At 39.6% G+C, this 14,979-nt stretch overlaps 2 protein-coding genes across 2 annotated transcripts in view; both read right to left on the bottom strand.

Moving 5' to 3' along the window:
• Positions 1–1,920, bottom strand: part of LOC102993758 (NXPE family member 1) — a 68,950-nt gene extending 67,030 nt beyond the window's left edge. The window contains 1 exon segment of the mRNA XM_028501504.2: positions 1,840–1,920. Within this exon segment, the coding sequence (XP_028357305.1) occupies positions 1,840–1,920 (81 nt within the window).
• Positions 1,921–4,602: 2,682 nt separating this feature from the next.
• The window catches only part of LOC102995975 (NXPE family member 4), a 25,732-nt gene continuing 15,355 nt past the window's right edge, over positions 4,603–14,979 (bottom strand). Inside the window, exon 4 of the mRNA XM_028501503.1 lies at positions 4,603–5,456. Within this exon, the coding sequence (XP_028357304.1) occupies positions 4,921–5,456 (536 nt within the window). The 3' untranslated portion in view covers positions 4,603–4,920. The remainder of the gene's footprint in view (positions 5,457–14,979) is intronic.

Genomic DNA, 14,979 nt, shown 5'->3' with positions numbered 1-14,979 from the left:
TGATTTGCGTATATTGAAGAATCCTTGCATTCCTGGGAGAAATCCCACTTGATCATGGTGGATGATCCTTTTAATGTGTTGTTGGATTCAGTTTGCCAGTATTTTGTTGAAGATTTTTGTGTCTATGTTCATCAGTGATATTGGCCTGTAATTTTCTTTTTGTGTGTGATATCTTTGTCTGGTTTTGGTATCAGGATGATTGTAGCCTTATAGAATGAACTTGGGAGTATTCCTTTCTCTGTAATTTTTTGGAATAGTTTGAGAAGGATTGGTATTAACTCTTCTCTAAATATTTGATAGAATTCGCCTGTGAAGCCATCTGGTCCTGGACTTTTGTTTGTTGGAAGATTTTTTTTTTTTTTTGGTACACAGGCCTCTCACTGCTGTGGCCTCTCCCACTGCAGAGCACAGGCTCCAGACGCACAGACTCAGCGGCCATGGCTCACGGGCCCAGCCGCTCTGTGGCATGTGGGATACTTCCGGACCGGGGCACGAACCCATGTCCCCTGCATCAGCAGGCGGCCTCCCAACCACTGCGCCACCAGGGAAGCCCTTGTTGGAAGATTTTTAATCACTGTTTCATTTTCAGTACTTATGATTGTTCTGTTCATATTGTCTATTTCTCCCTGGTTCAGTCTTGGAAGGTTGTACCTTTCTAAGAATTTGTCCATTTCTTCCATGTTTTCCATTTTATTGTCGTATATTTCCTTTAGTAGTATCTTATGATCCTTTGTATTTCTGTGCTGTCTGTTGTAAGCTTCTCCTTTTTCATTTCTGATTTTATTGAGTTGAGTCCTCTCCCTATTTTTATTGATGAGTATGGATCAATGTTTATCAATTTTGTTTATGTTCTCAAAGATCCAGCTTTTAGTTTCATTGATCTTGCTATTCTTTTCTTCATATCTATTTCATTCGTAACTGCTCTGATCTTTATGATTTCTTTCCTTCTACCTACTTTGGCTTTTGTTTGTTCTCCTTTCTCTAGTTGCTTTAGTTGTAAGGTTTGTTTGTTTGTTTGAGATTTTCTTGTTTCTTGAGGTAAGATTGTATTGCTATAAACTTCCCTCTTAGAACTGCTTTTGCTGCATCCCATAGGTTTTGGATCATCGTGTTTTTGTTGTCTTTGTCTCTAGGTATTTTTGATTTCCTCTCTGATTTTTTCAGTGTTCCATTGGTTATTTAGTAACATATTGTTTAGCCTCTGTTTACTTTTTTTTTAAAGACGCAAACTATCATAACTATTATTAGAGCATGGTCTTGTTGTTTCCTAAGGAAATGGCCCAGTAAAAAGGAGTGGGTTGATGACTGTGACAGTTATCAATGCATTGCCTCTCAGCTCCAAATTCACCCGTCAATATATTCTCTGCAGTGACAGAGAGAATTATTTTAAGTACCTCTCCTTAAGGTGAGCATGTTGTCGAGTTTTGTCATTAGAGGGCACTGGAGGGACAGTACAGGAGGAAGGCGCTATCCCCTGTCACTGCCTACAACAGTGGGTGGGCATTGTAAGTATGGAGACTTCCAGTGGAGCTCTTCTTGTCTTGTTCCTAGAAGCAGGAAATTTCTCAGTGACCTTGTAGGCTTGTCCTTTCCTAACAATAACTTTCCCTTGCTTTCGTACACAGAAAATGACAATCTGTGGCTTCCTGACAGTGAAGGCCTCCTGCTTTCATAGGCCCTGATTCCCTTTGCAGGTCCCTGGGCAGGTCAGCTGTCCCGGCCCCCACCTGCTTTACATGCCCACGCCCCTGCTTGCTGATCACCCGTATTCCATCTGCACTACAGAGGGTCGCTTTCTGCTTGCCCAGCAATTGCAGACCATCTGTGACCTGGACAAACCAGTGATCTTCTCCGCTGCCCAGTGGGCTGAACTACATCCTCCTCAGCAGGGTCTGAATTCCAGCCTTGGGGAGGGCCCATTCCAAGTTGCTCCTTCCTTGGATACCCTTTCTCTTCCCTAAGGGTACAATATAGAGTTTCCTTCTATCTTACAGTCACTCGTTTATCAGAGTAATAATTTTTTATATCAGAAATCCTCTGTTTAGCCTACTGTGTGGTTTCTACCTCCTAATTGGATCTATACAATACAATGGCAAGAGAGATTATAACTGCAGGAATTCAGCACCAACTAGTTCTTTGAATATACCACTTTTTGAAGCCTCCTCCTTGGAAAGATCCTCATACATGTAATTTTTAATCTTCTCAGTATACTCTTTAACATCCTTACCTCTTGATAATAATCATTTCCCTTGGAAATTTTTACCTCTTTGTTTCCTTTAGAAATATTTATCCATCTTGTCTAAGAATCCATTCTGTCCAAAAGGCTGTGTGCCAGTCATTTTTACTTGTTTCTCTCATTGGGAGACCAGTTTGCAGTTGCTACAGACATACTGTGCAAGCATCTCAGACAGGAAATGACCCACCAAACATCAAGCAGACATGGCAACAGTTACTCTGTGTTTATAATGATTCATTCTGAGAAAAACTGATTCATTTTTGGGAAGAACTGAAATCATTTTGGATTTCCCCTAGAAAGTGCTAACTTCTGAGGTCCATCATTCTGAATGCATTACCCTGAGCTTGCACTTCCTCTTAGGGTTCACACATTACAAACAAATACTTCTCCTCTTTTCTTTTCTTTCAAAAAAAAAAAAATCTCTGGGCCACGTTCTAATTTTAGTCACTCTTCTAAAATTATAGTCCTCTGTGTTCTCTAAAAAAATCTGCTCCTTTAGCAAGACCTTCAGTGACCCTTGGCAACCTTATCCAATTGGAGAGTGGTAATGGAAAGTCACTTTATTAATAAAAGAAAACAGATGCTGTTCCAAAGTTCCATGGTTTCACAACTCTTGTTCATTCTGACGTTAGCAACTATAGCAGTCTGTGATGATGCCTGAGTTATGTTACCAGTCCCTCTCTCCCTCCCTCCCTTCTTTCTTTCCTTCTTTTCTCTCTCTCCCTTCCTCCCTCCTTATTCTTTCCCTCCCTCCCTCCCTCCCTTTCTTTATTTTCTTCCTTCTCTTTCTTTTTCTCCTCTTTTCTTCCTTCTCTCCTTCTCCCTTTTCCTTCCTTTTCTCCCTCCCTCAGTTGCCTTCCCATTATAATTAGGATAGAATTCAAACTCCTTGCCATAGACTACAAAGGCCACATGTGATCTGGCCCCTATCTTCCTCTCTAACTTCTTCTCCCTCCATATTTCTCGCACTGACAATACTCCAGGCATAATGGTCTCCTGTTCTTTAAATAAACCAAGCTCCATCATGTCTCAGGGGTTTGGCACTTGCCATTCTTTCTTAAGGATCGCTGTCTTCACTTTGTCTCATGGATGCCTCCTTTCCATTATTTTGATCTCCCTTGTAATGTCTTCTCCTCTGAGATGCCTTTTTGAACTGTTCTAATTAGTCACCTCCATCACCACCATGCTGTCACTCTGCATCACATTACCCTATTATATACTTTGTTCATACTACTTTAGTAGTGTGGGATTATTTTATATCTTTTTTGTTTATCTTTTTCCTTTATTACAATATAAATTCTTTGATGGCAAAGAATTCATGTGCCTTTTGGACCACTGTATCCCTAAAGACTCGAATAGTTCCTGACACGTGATAAGGTACTTAATATTTTTGACCATCTGTTTACTGGGCACTGAACTGTGAATTGTGGTTCATGGGCAAATAAGCAGAAAAATTATTATCCCTTTCCTGGAGGAAACTGGATAAATGGATTTAAGATATTCCTATTATAATTGTCTTTTCCTAGATGGAGCAAGAGTAGGTCAGGGGCCCAGTGATATCTGGGGCATGGTTTAGAGGGAAAAATTAAGGAAGAATATTATACCAAAATACTTTATAATAATTATATCACCCTATTCAACTGAAATTCTCATAACATTCTTTTTCGGTCAAATTTTGGGAAGGCCTATTACAATGCAAGTGAGCGTGATTAAAATAGTAACCCATATGTGTAGATTATAGAAACCAATGTTGTTGATTATCTACATTATGGTTTTCAAACATTTTAAGTGGTAGAACCTTTTTTTCAAATCAAAAGCCTACCCAGAAGCCCAATAAACATGGGTAAAAATGGCTGATATTCTGGCTGAAATGGTGTGGAAGAATTGGTACCCTGCACACCAAGCACTTCTCCTAACTCCTGTCCCTCCAGGCAGTACCTGCAGCACCACCCAGAGCTGCACAGAGCAAGGTTTGAAAATCACAAATCTCAAACTAACTCCTTCGTTTCGGAAACTGAGGCCCAGAGAGCTGAAGTGACTTATCTAAAGTTATGTAATTACTGTCAACAAAAGGACTGAAGCCCAGCTCTCTGAATCCTAGAGCACTGTGCTTTCAACTGTTTTATCTGGTATTCCTGAAGGGTAAATTCTATAGAATAGATTAGCTCCTAGCAGTGGGAGTCCCTCTAGGGAGAGAAATGTCAGAGGCTTTCAGTATCCAGAGGGTCTTGCTTCAAATTCTGCTGCTCCTTCAGGACTGTGTACATGGAGCATTGCCTCAAAAGACTTCTCTTCCCACTTGGAAATCATCTGAACTTGTCTCATAAATAAGGAAATGGGACTACATTCTCCAAATATTTATTTTATAATGACTTTATTGCTCTGAATTTTCATGCATCACAGAGAACTTTTAATCATTAGGTGTCTTGACTTCCTGCTTATGAAAAGTGGCATGACTCTGATCAAGAAGGGTAGCTCCTTTTCATAAGTATTTTTGTGTTTATTTGTAAGTGGAAGCCCAAATTAGAAATAACTGATTTGGTTGAGTTGCTGGTTAATAAATCAGCCATAGTGCAGATTTTCTCTTGCTAATTGAGAGTTCACAGCCAACAGCATCTGGCATGATAGCAAACACTTAATAGATGTCTTTAATTAAGTGAATAAATTAAAGTGATATGTTTTATCTAGCAAATAAAGTTTAACAATATATTAATCTGATTTCTGACTACAGATTCGGGTGGGTGGACATTATTTGTGCCATATACAATTGTTATATCCCAGGCATCAATAATGCCCACATTGAGATCCTGAAAAATGTCCTTTATGGCAAGATACTGGATGTAACCGTGAAAGTCACTAAATCTCTCCACATCACTGTGCATCTCCCTGATGTTTTCTGCCTTGATGATAACCACAGTGCCTGGGCTTCTCAGAAGAAGGCGCTGAACTGCGTCATGGACACTGAGGGCTCTTCGGATAAAAACATCAATGGGAAAGGGTCTGAAGTGCTGGCCCAGAGAAATAACAATGATAGTATTTTTTTCTCCTCCAGTTCTGTCAACAACCCGAGCGATGTACTCAATCGCTCTGACTGAATAGGTCAGTGATCCAATCAAGGGGTAACCATGATTTTGCCACTGGATGTTGATATTCTTGTCCAAGTCCACAGCAAACTGGTTTTGAAAATTTCCAGATTCATGCAGATCCACTGACTTCAGGGCTGATGACAAATAGGCAATCCCAAAATGAAAGGGAAAAAAAGTTACAAAGGTCATAAAAATAGAAGAAAAGATTTGGTGTTTATGATTAAATAAGTTAATCCTGACTAATTTATTATAGGTTTAAATGAGAGAATAGTTTGAAAATTATTGAGCAACCAAAAGTGTTATACAAATCAGAAATTATATCTGCCCCTCTGTAGAACCATGTAGAACCAAATCGACTGGCGATGGTGAGCACTGAGATCACTTCACTGGAGGATGATGGAGTCACTTTTGTGGGTACTAGTTTTGTACATTTTGCTAACTATAGACTAAGTTCATTTGAAGATAGAGAAAGATGCCAATTGATGTCTTTATATTTCAAAAAACAAGTAACCCTATTTCCCCAAGTCCTCGGTAAGTTCCCTTAAGACTGGAATTATATTTTATACTTCTGTGTTTCTTTTACATATGCATGAAATGGTACTGAATACATCATCTATAATAATAATATTACTATTCACTTGTGAAGGACTTTACAGTTTACAAAGCATTTATTAGGACTGATATATTCATTTACTTCAAAGCTCAATATATATGCATATATATATTTAATTACCATATTGTAGAAAAGAAAACCAAGAGATGAAATGACCTGTTCAAGATTACACAACTAGTAAGTGACAGAATCTGTACCTAAACTTGAAGTTTCTCCCAATTCTTGTGAAAGTAATCTACTCAATCTTAAAACTTTTGAAAAGTATAATATGGATAGAAGAAAATGAAGTCCCTTCATTTTTCATCGTATGAATTAGACCCTTGTCAAACTATCAAGGCCAGCTGCTTTATAGCTAGAACTTCTGAAGAAAATGTGTAGTAAAGGATTATTAATGCTTTGTAACATGTATCATCTTAGAAGTCAAGGGCTGCACTTAAAATCTTAATCAGTATGGTTTGAAAATAGTGATGCTGGAGGGTTGGGTGGAGGAAAAGGGCAGAATTTTTTCTTTATTCCATTTCTAACATATTTGAATTTCCTTTTCCAAAGCACACTATAGCCATACAGCTTAACTTTTAACAATATGTGCAACAGATGTTTCGCTACCACAACTTGAAAGGTCAGCCAAGCGGGTAGGTAACTCAATAATTTAGTACTTTCTATAAACTGAGACCCACAGTTATAGGATGTGATGCTAGAGGTTATCACCAGACCCTTAATTTTACAGATGAGGAAACTGAGGTCTGGCGGAGTTTAGTCATTTACCAGAGGTCACAATTTAAAACTCTCCCCTTCTGTTGGAGGGGATCCAAGGCCCTATTGATTTTCCCTTTTTACTGGGAGAATCAGCTTACACCCTAAGTTAGAGATCACAAGAGTGGCATCCTGTCAGGAAGGCCAGCAGGGAGCCACACCAGCTGCACTGTCCCCAGTGGTAAAAGCCAGGGTCCAGGACAGGCAGTGACAGTTTTCCAGGTAAGAGTGTTAAGATCTACTAGTGGATTCTGAATTATTATTGATGCATTCTTGGTTTAGTAAAAGGAGCAACTGGACTAGGATTCTAGCAAATGGATTCTAGCCTCAACTCTGATATGAACTAATGATAATAATTGCAATAGCTATTGTTTACTGGGCACTTTCTGAGTGCTCATGTGTCTTGCAATGTGTTAAATATTTTATAACCATTACTTCATTTACTCTTTATAACCACCGCCAGATGCTGTTGTTATTTTTAGTTCATTGATGAGGAAAATAAGTACTATGCCCAAGGTCATGGCTTCTAAGTGGCACAATCTAGGTCTGTTTGTTAGGCTCCAAAGCCCCTACTTTTAACCACTGTGCCTACCTGATGTGAAGCCATTACCTTACTCCTAGCATCTGTCCTTCCATGAAATAATAATAGTGATGACAGCTTACACCAAAGAGAACTTAGTATGTAGCAAACAGTATTCTAAATGCATTGTGTATATTACCTCATTTTACCAGGTGGGTACTATTTTCATCTCCATTTTACAGATGAAGAAACTAAGGACAAAATCACTATGTAGTTATGTAACTTGCCCAAGCCCATCCAGCTAGGACATGTAGAGGCCATATTTTGATCCCAAGACATCTGGATTTAGAATCCACACCCTTAATCATCATGCCATCTGTAGAAGGTGGACAATATAATTGAGAGAAGCTGGCTGAAGGGTATATGAGAGCTCTCTGTACTATTTTTGAAACTTTTCTGTAATTATAAAATTATTTCAAGAGAAAGAGTTTAAAAGCTTTCTCAAGTGGAGAAAATAATATATTTCTCCATGAAATGGCTCATTTCCCCCCAAATCATCTACCAAATAACTTACCAAATAGTCTATCATGTTCACACAGATTGGTGCTGCCACTTCTATCATTTCATGTTGCCATCTATACCTGCTGTATTTCTGGGCTTTATAATTTCTTGGTCTATTTTTCTGTAAATGTTATTCTTTTGGGTTTCATTTTGCTTTTTTAAAAAACATGGCTTTATACAAATATAAAGATACAATATCTTACTATCTGCTGGGGTGAATCTCCTTTTGTTGCTCTCGTTTTCCAAAATGAGTTTTCCATGTACTTTTTTTTCATATATTGTTAATAATCAGTGTTCCTGTGAGGTAGAAGGATGGGATACTAATAGAGGGTGATGATTCCCTCACGTGATCCAGCCCTGGAAATGCCACAGAAGTGAGAGGTGGTGATGTATTTGAGACAGTAATAAAAACTGTGAGATATCCCTAGGAAGTCCAAGATAACTAGGTTCTGTTGTGCGTGATGGAGGTGAGGGTTTGGGGAGAGGAAGTGAACCCAGGGCAGGAGACAGCTGGAAGCCATGGGCAGGATAAAGGTTGAGGCGAGCATTCTGAGTCCTTTTAATCTCCTTATAATACCCTGGTTAGAACAATGATTGCCACCTTCCTACTGTAGGGCAGAGAAATAGCATCTCTCTGAGCACCTGACTGGGGGCAGTGTAGTAGCATCAGGCACCACTCGGGGACCCTGAGAGTACAGAGGAGAAACCTACTTGTGCAAATGAATGAGCTAGTCCTAAACTTTAAATTCTGCTCCATCGCTACTGGGGGCACTACTGTCATTCTGTTTGGGACAGTACTTCATTGTGTGGGATTTTTCTATGCGTTATAATAATGCATGCTCAGTACCCCAGCCCCTTGCCCTAAATGCCTATAGTAACCCAGTGTCAATAGAGCAACCCCCAAATTTCCCTCACACATTTCCAAATACCTCCTTTGGTTGAGAACCTCTGGTTTAGATGACTAGATCATAAGAGGATGACAGCTCTTGGGAAAACTGTACTTGGGTGGAGGTACAGAAAAGTCACTTAGGGTTCGGTGTGTGAGTAACAGAATGGAAAATTGTTGAGGATAGATCAAAACAGGCTCTTAGTACTAAAGAATCCTTTTAAGAACCCCTGCAAATTCACTACCAATGGCACAAGCTAAGGCTTGGAATTTGGCCTGTTCTCCTAGGAAGACATTACCATTGATAGCCAATAATTCCAGGGAAATGTGACCTCACAGGAAAAAATAATGAGACATCTGAAAAGCACAATCACTATATAAAAAAGGAGAAAAGTAATGGGCCACATAGACCAAGAATTAGAATTAAACATAATAAATATCATTCGAGAGAGAGAAGAGATACCAATTGCTTGACTGTAAAGCACAAATGAGCAGTCATAAAGAAGAACTAGTGGAAGAGTCTCGGTCTACAATATATAATAACCAAAATAAATAGTAGTAGAGTGCAAGAGTAAAATGTATACAAAAATAAAATTAGCAATCTGGAAGATCAGGTTGAAGAACTCTCCAGAAATCATCAAGAAGGAGTTGAAAGAATGTGAAAGACAAGTTAAAAGATATGGAGCAAAGAAATAAAAATGTCAATATCCATATTTAATAAGAATCCCAGAAAGATAGGGTAAAAACCAAGGAAACAAACAGAGACACTACATTATTTTCAAGTACGTGTGAAAATCAAAAATACTGAGTCACAAGGGAAATCTCAACAACTTTTAAATTCATCATTTATATGTAAAGCACAATGAAATCATAAAATATTTGACAGTGAATAGCAATGAAAGTACTTTATGTCAAACGTTGTGGAAAGCCACCAAGTTGTACTGAGGGGGAAATATATAACTGTAAATGCAGCTATTAAATAGCAATAAGAATTAACACTAAATGAGTTAGATGTCCAAGTCAAGAATAGAAAAAGGACAGCATAGTAAACCTGAAGAAAGTAGAAGTAAGGAAATCACAAATGTAGGAGCAGATACTAATAAGAGATAAAACAAGGAAACAATAGAAATGATCAACAGAATAAAAAGCCAATTCTTAGAACAAAACTAAAAATGAGCAACTTTCTAGTAAATCTGATCAAGAGAAAAAGACAAATATATAGGACTCCAGCTGCTGAACGTAGGAGGAGAGAGGAACAATTTTTCCTCCCTGACAACTACATTAACAGTTAGATAAAAGAAATGTGATCATTTCAATTGATGCTGAAAAAAAAGACAATAAAATGCAACACTCATTCATAATTTGAAAACACAACAATGTAAAAATAACCTTAGCAAATTCTTAGCAAACTAGGAATTGAAGGAAACTTGATTAGTATAATACAGGATGTTTATTAAAGGAAACTTGATTAGTATAATACAGGATGTTTATTAAAGCCCTACATCAAATATTAATTACACTTACCTGTGAAATTCTAGAAGAATTCATACTCAAGTTAGGAACAAATTAAAGTTGCTTGTCATTACAACTTTTGTTCAATATTTTCATGGAGTTGTAGCAAAAGTAAGAAGACCTAAGGGGGAACAAAAAAGGAATGACAGAAGAGACAGAAAATGAGAAAATTGTCTGTTTGAAGATGACATAAAAGATACGATAATCCACAAACTATTAGAAATAATAAGAAAATTTGGTCAAGTTGTTTGATATAAGATTGTAAGTAAGTTGAATAGTGTCCACCCAAAATTCATGTCCACCTGTAATCTCAGAATGTGACCTTATTTAGAAATAGGGTCTTTGCAGATGTAATTAGTTAAGGATCTCAAGATGGAATCATTCTCAATTTAGGTTAGACCTGAAGTTCAATGACTGGTGTCCTTGTAAAAAGAAAAGAGGACACAGAGTGAAAGAGGCCATGTGGGGATGGAGGCAGAGATTGGTGTCTGTTGCCAGAAGCCAAGAAATGCCTGCGACCACTAGAAGCTGAGGCAGGTGAGCAAGGATTCTTCCCTAGAGCCTTCAGAGGGAGTGTCATCTTACTGACACCTTGATTTCAGATTCTAGCCTCCCAAACTGTGAGAGAATAAATTTATGTGGTTTCAGCCACACAGTTTATCGTACTTTGTTATGGCAGCCCTAGGAAACTAATCAACGTATAAAATCAATTGTATTCTAAGCAGTAATAATGACCAATTAAAATATAATAGTAAAAAATTCTATTTGCAGTAACATCTAAAATTAAAACAGGATATAAAACATTTTTATGGGCAACATTGTAAAACACTGAAGGACATAAAAGAAGATCTGAATAAATGAATTGGTATGTCATGTTTATGAATAAGAAAGTTTAATATCATGTGGATTGCAATTCTCCCCCAAATTCTATCAGACCTCTATATGATGACTAATTATTATATGGAAGAGCAACAAGCCAAAAGTAGGAAACCAAACCTGTAGAAGAAGCTTAAAATAAAGGGCCTATCCTACCAGATAACAATTTATTAAAAAGCAATTGCAATTAAGATAGTCTGGTATTGGGGGGTGGAGTCAAGATGGCAGTGTGGGAAGACACGGAGTTTGAGTCTCCCTACAACTAGGGTGCCTGCTGGACACTGGTAGGGGACCTCGATGCCCAAGGAGATGGGAGGAACCTCTGAGCAACTGGGTAGGATGGGGGGGGGGGCGTGAGGGGGAGGAGAAGTGGAGGCCGGACGGGACTGGTGCCCCTGAGGGGTGGCTGGGAGCAGGGAGTGGTTCCCATGCCTGGAGGAACCCTTAGGGGCTCAGAGGATCAGGGGAGGCAGGGCAGGTGTTTCTCCCACTCACTCGGCCCCGGGAAACCTGTTGGGCTCCCGGGCCAGATCCCCTGCCTTCCATGGCCCCCTCTGGGCCATGTTGGTCCTAGGGGTGTAGGAGGGAGGTGAGCGGAGAAGAGGAGAGGTGGACCAGGAGGGCCCCTCCAGGATCAGAGGAGCAGGGGAGGTGTGGCAGGTGTTTCCCCTGACCACTCGGCCTGGGGACCTGCTGGGTCCCAGCCTCGTCCTTCATTCTCCGGGGCCCCCTCTGACCTCGTGGGTCCTAGGGGCATGGGAGGGAGGGAGGAGGGGGAATGAGGAAGAGAGGCCAATGGTGGGGGGTGACCTTCCAGGGCCAGAAGATCAGAGAAGGTGCAGTGGGCGTTTCCCCCACCCACTCGGGCCGTGGGAAGCCTGCTGGGCTCCTGAGCCTGGTTCTCTGTTCTCTGAGGCCCCCTCCAGCTCTGGGGGTCCTAGGGGCATAGGAGGGAGGGAGGGAGGAGGGGTGAAGAGGGGTAGAGGCAGACAGGGAGGAGCCCTCTGGGATTGGAAGATCAGGGGAGATGCAGAGGGTGTTTCCCCCACCCACTCCTCCCAGGGAAGCCTATTGGGCTTCTGGGTCTGGTCCCCTGCCTTCTGGGGCCACATCTGGCCTCATGGCTCCTAGAGGCATAGGAAGGAGGGAAGGGGGAAGAAGAAGAGAGGCCAATGGGTAGGGGCCCTCTGGGATTGGAGCAACAGGGGGGAATGCACCTAGCATTTCCCCCACCCACTCAGGCCCAGTGAGCCTGCTGGGGTCCTGGACCTGGTCCTCCGACCTCTAAGTCCAGAGGCACTCCTGGGCCCCTCCTGCTGCATTAAGCCTAAGCACCTGCCCTCCCCCAGGGCCTCTTCTGGCCCAGTGGGTCCTAAGCATAGGCCCCACCAACCCCCTAAACCCCGCACCTGCCTAAGCCACACCCCCCACAGCCAAGGCCTTTTCTGGCTTTTTTTTTTTTTTCTCCTCTTTTTTACTATTGTGGTTCTGTTTTACCTTCCGGTTGTTGTTTCATCTATATTTTAACATTTTAATTCTTTCTAACATATCTGTTAGCTTTCTAACCTTATTTTATTTTTTACTCTTTGTTATTGTTCTGCTCCTTTCTTTCTTTTTCTTCCTTTTCTATTTTTTTTGCTGCACTGTGAGGCTTGTGGGATCTTGGTTCACAAGCTGGGGGTCAGGCCAGAGCTCCTGCGGTGGGAGCTCAGAGTCTGAACCACTGGACTAACAGAGAACCTCAGACTCCAGGGAATATTCCATGGAGTGAGGTCTCCCAGAGATCCTCATCTTGGCACCAAGACCCAGCTCTACCCAATCACCTACAAACTCCAGTGCTGGAAGCCTCAGGCTAAACAACCAGTAAGACAAGAACACAATCCCACCCATCAAAAAAATGAGATGACAAAAATATGTCAGAGATGAAGGAGCAAGGTAAAAACCTACAAGACCAAATAAATGAAGAGGAAATAGGCAACCTACCTGAAAAAGAATTCAGAGTAATGATAGTAAAGATGATCCAGAATATCAGAAATAGAATGGAGGCATGGATTGAGAAAATACAAGAAATGTTTAACAAAGATCTAGAAGAATTTAAGAACAAACAAACAGATATGAACAACACAATAACTGAAAAGAAAAATACAGTAGAAGGAATCAATAACAGAATAACTGAGGCAGAAGAATGAATAAGTGAGCTGGAAGACAGAATGGTGGAAATAACTGCCAAGGAGCAGAAAAGAAAAAAGAATGAAAAGAAGACAATCTCAGAGACTTCTGGGACAACACTAAATGCACCAACATTTGAATTATAGGGGTTCCAGAAGAAGAGAAAAAGAAAGGGTCTGAGAAAATATTTGAAGAGATTATAGTGGAAAACTTCCTTAACATAGGAAAGGAAATAGTCAACCAAGTCCAGGAAGCTCATAGAGTCCCATACAGGATAAACCCTAGGAGAAACACACCATATTAATGACACATATTAATCAAACTAACAAAAATTAAATTCAAAGAAAAAATATTAAAAGCAGCAAGGGAAAAGCAAAAAATAACATACAAAGGAATTTCCATAAGGTTATCAGCTGATTTTTCAGCAGAAACTCTGCAAGCCAGAAAGGAGTGGCAGGATATACTTAAAGTGATGAAAGAGAAAAACCTACAACTAAGATTACTCTACCCAGCAAGGATCTCATTCAGATTTGATGGAGAGAAATTAAAACCTTTACAGACAAGCAAAAGCTAAGAGAATTCAGCACCACCAAACCAGCTTTACAACAAACGCTAAAGGAACTCCTTTAGGCAGGAAACACGAGAGAAGGAAAAGACCTACAATAACAAACCCAAAACAATCAAGAAAATGGTAATAGGAACATACATATCAATAATTATCTTAAATGTAAATGGATTAAATGCTCCAAACAATAGATACAGGCTAGCTGAATGGATACAAAAATAAGACCCATATATATGAAATCTACAAGAGACCCACTTCAGACCCAGGGACACATACAGACTGAAAGTGAGGGGATGGAAAAAGATATTCCATGCAAATGGAAATCAAAAGAAAGCTGGAGTAGCAATACTCATATCAGATAAATAGACTTTAAAATAAAGAATGTACAAAAGACAAGGAAGGACACTACATAATGATCAAAGGATCAATCCAAGAAGAAGATATAACAATTATAAATATATATCCACTCAACATAGGAGTACCTCAATACATAAGGCAAATGCTAACAGCTATAAAAGAAGAAATTGAGTGTAACACAATATTAGTGGGGGACTTTAACACCTCACTTGTACCAATGGACAGATCAGACAGAAAATTAACAAGGAAACACAAGCTTTAGATGACACAATAGACCAGATAGATTTAATTGATATTTATAGGACATTCCATCCGAAAACAGCAGATTACACTTTCTTCTCAAGTGCACATGGAACATTCTCCAGGATAGATCACATCTTGGGTCAAAAATCAAGCCTCAGAAAATTTAAGAAAATTGAAATTGTATCAAGCATCTTTTCTGACCACAACACTATGAGATTGGAAATCAATTATAGGAAAAAAACTGTAAAAAACACAAATACATGGAGACTAAACAGTGTGCTACTAAATAGCCAAGAGATCACTGAAGAAATCAAAGAAAAAATAAAAAAATACATAGAAACAAATGAAAATGAAAACACAATGACCCAAAACCTAAGCGATGCAACAAAAGCAGTGCTAAGAGGGAAGTCTACAGCAATTCAATCTCACCTCAAGACATAAGAAAAATCTCAAATAAACAATCTAACCTTACACCTAAAACAACTAGAGAAAGAAGAACAAAGAAAAGCCAAAGGCAGTAGAAGGAAAGAAATCATAAAGATCAGAGTGGAAATAAATGAAATAGAAAAAAGAAAACAATAGCAAAGATCAACAAAACTAAA

Source organism: Physeter macrocephalus, chromosome 16, assembly GCF_002837175.3.
Source record: "Physeter macrocephalus isolate SW-GA chromosome 16, ASM283717v5, whole genome shotgun sequence".
NCBI lineage: Eukaryota > Metazoa > Chordata > Mammalia > Artiodactyla > Physeteridae > Physeter > Physeter macrocephalus.
This window is presented reverse-complemented; position numbering and strand designations above follow the sequence as displayed.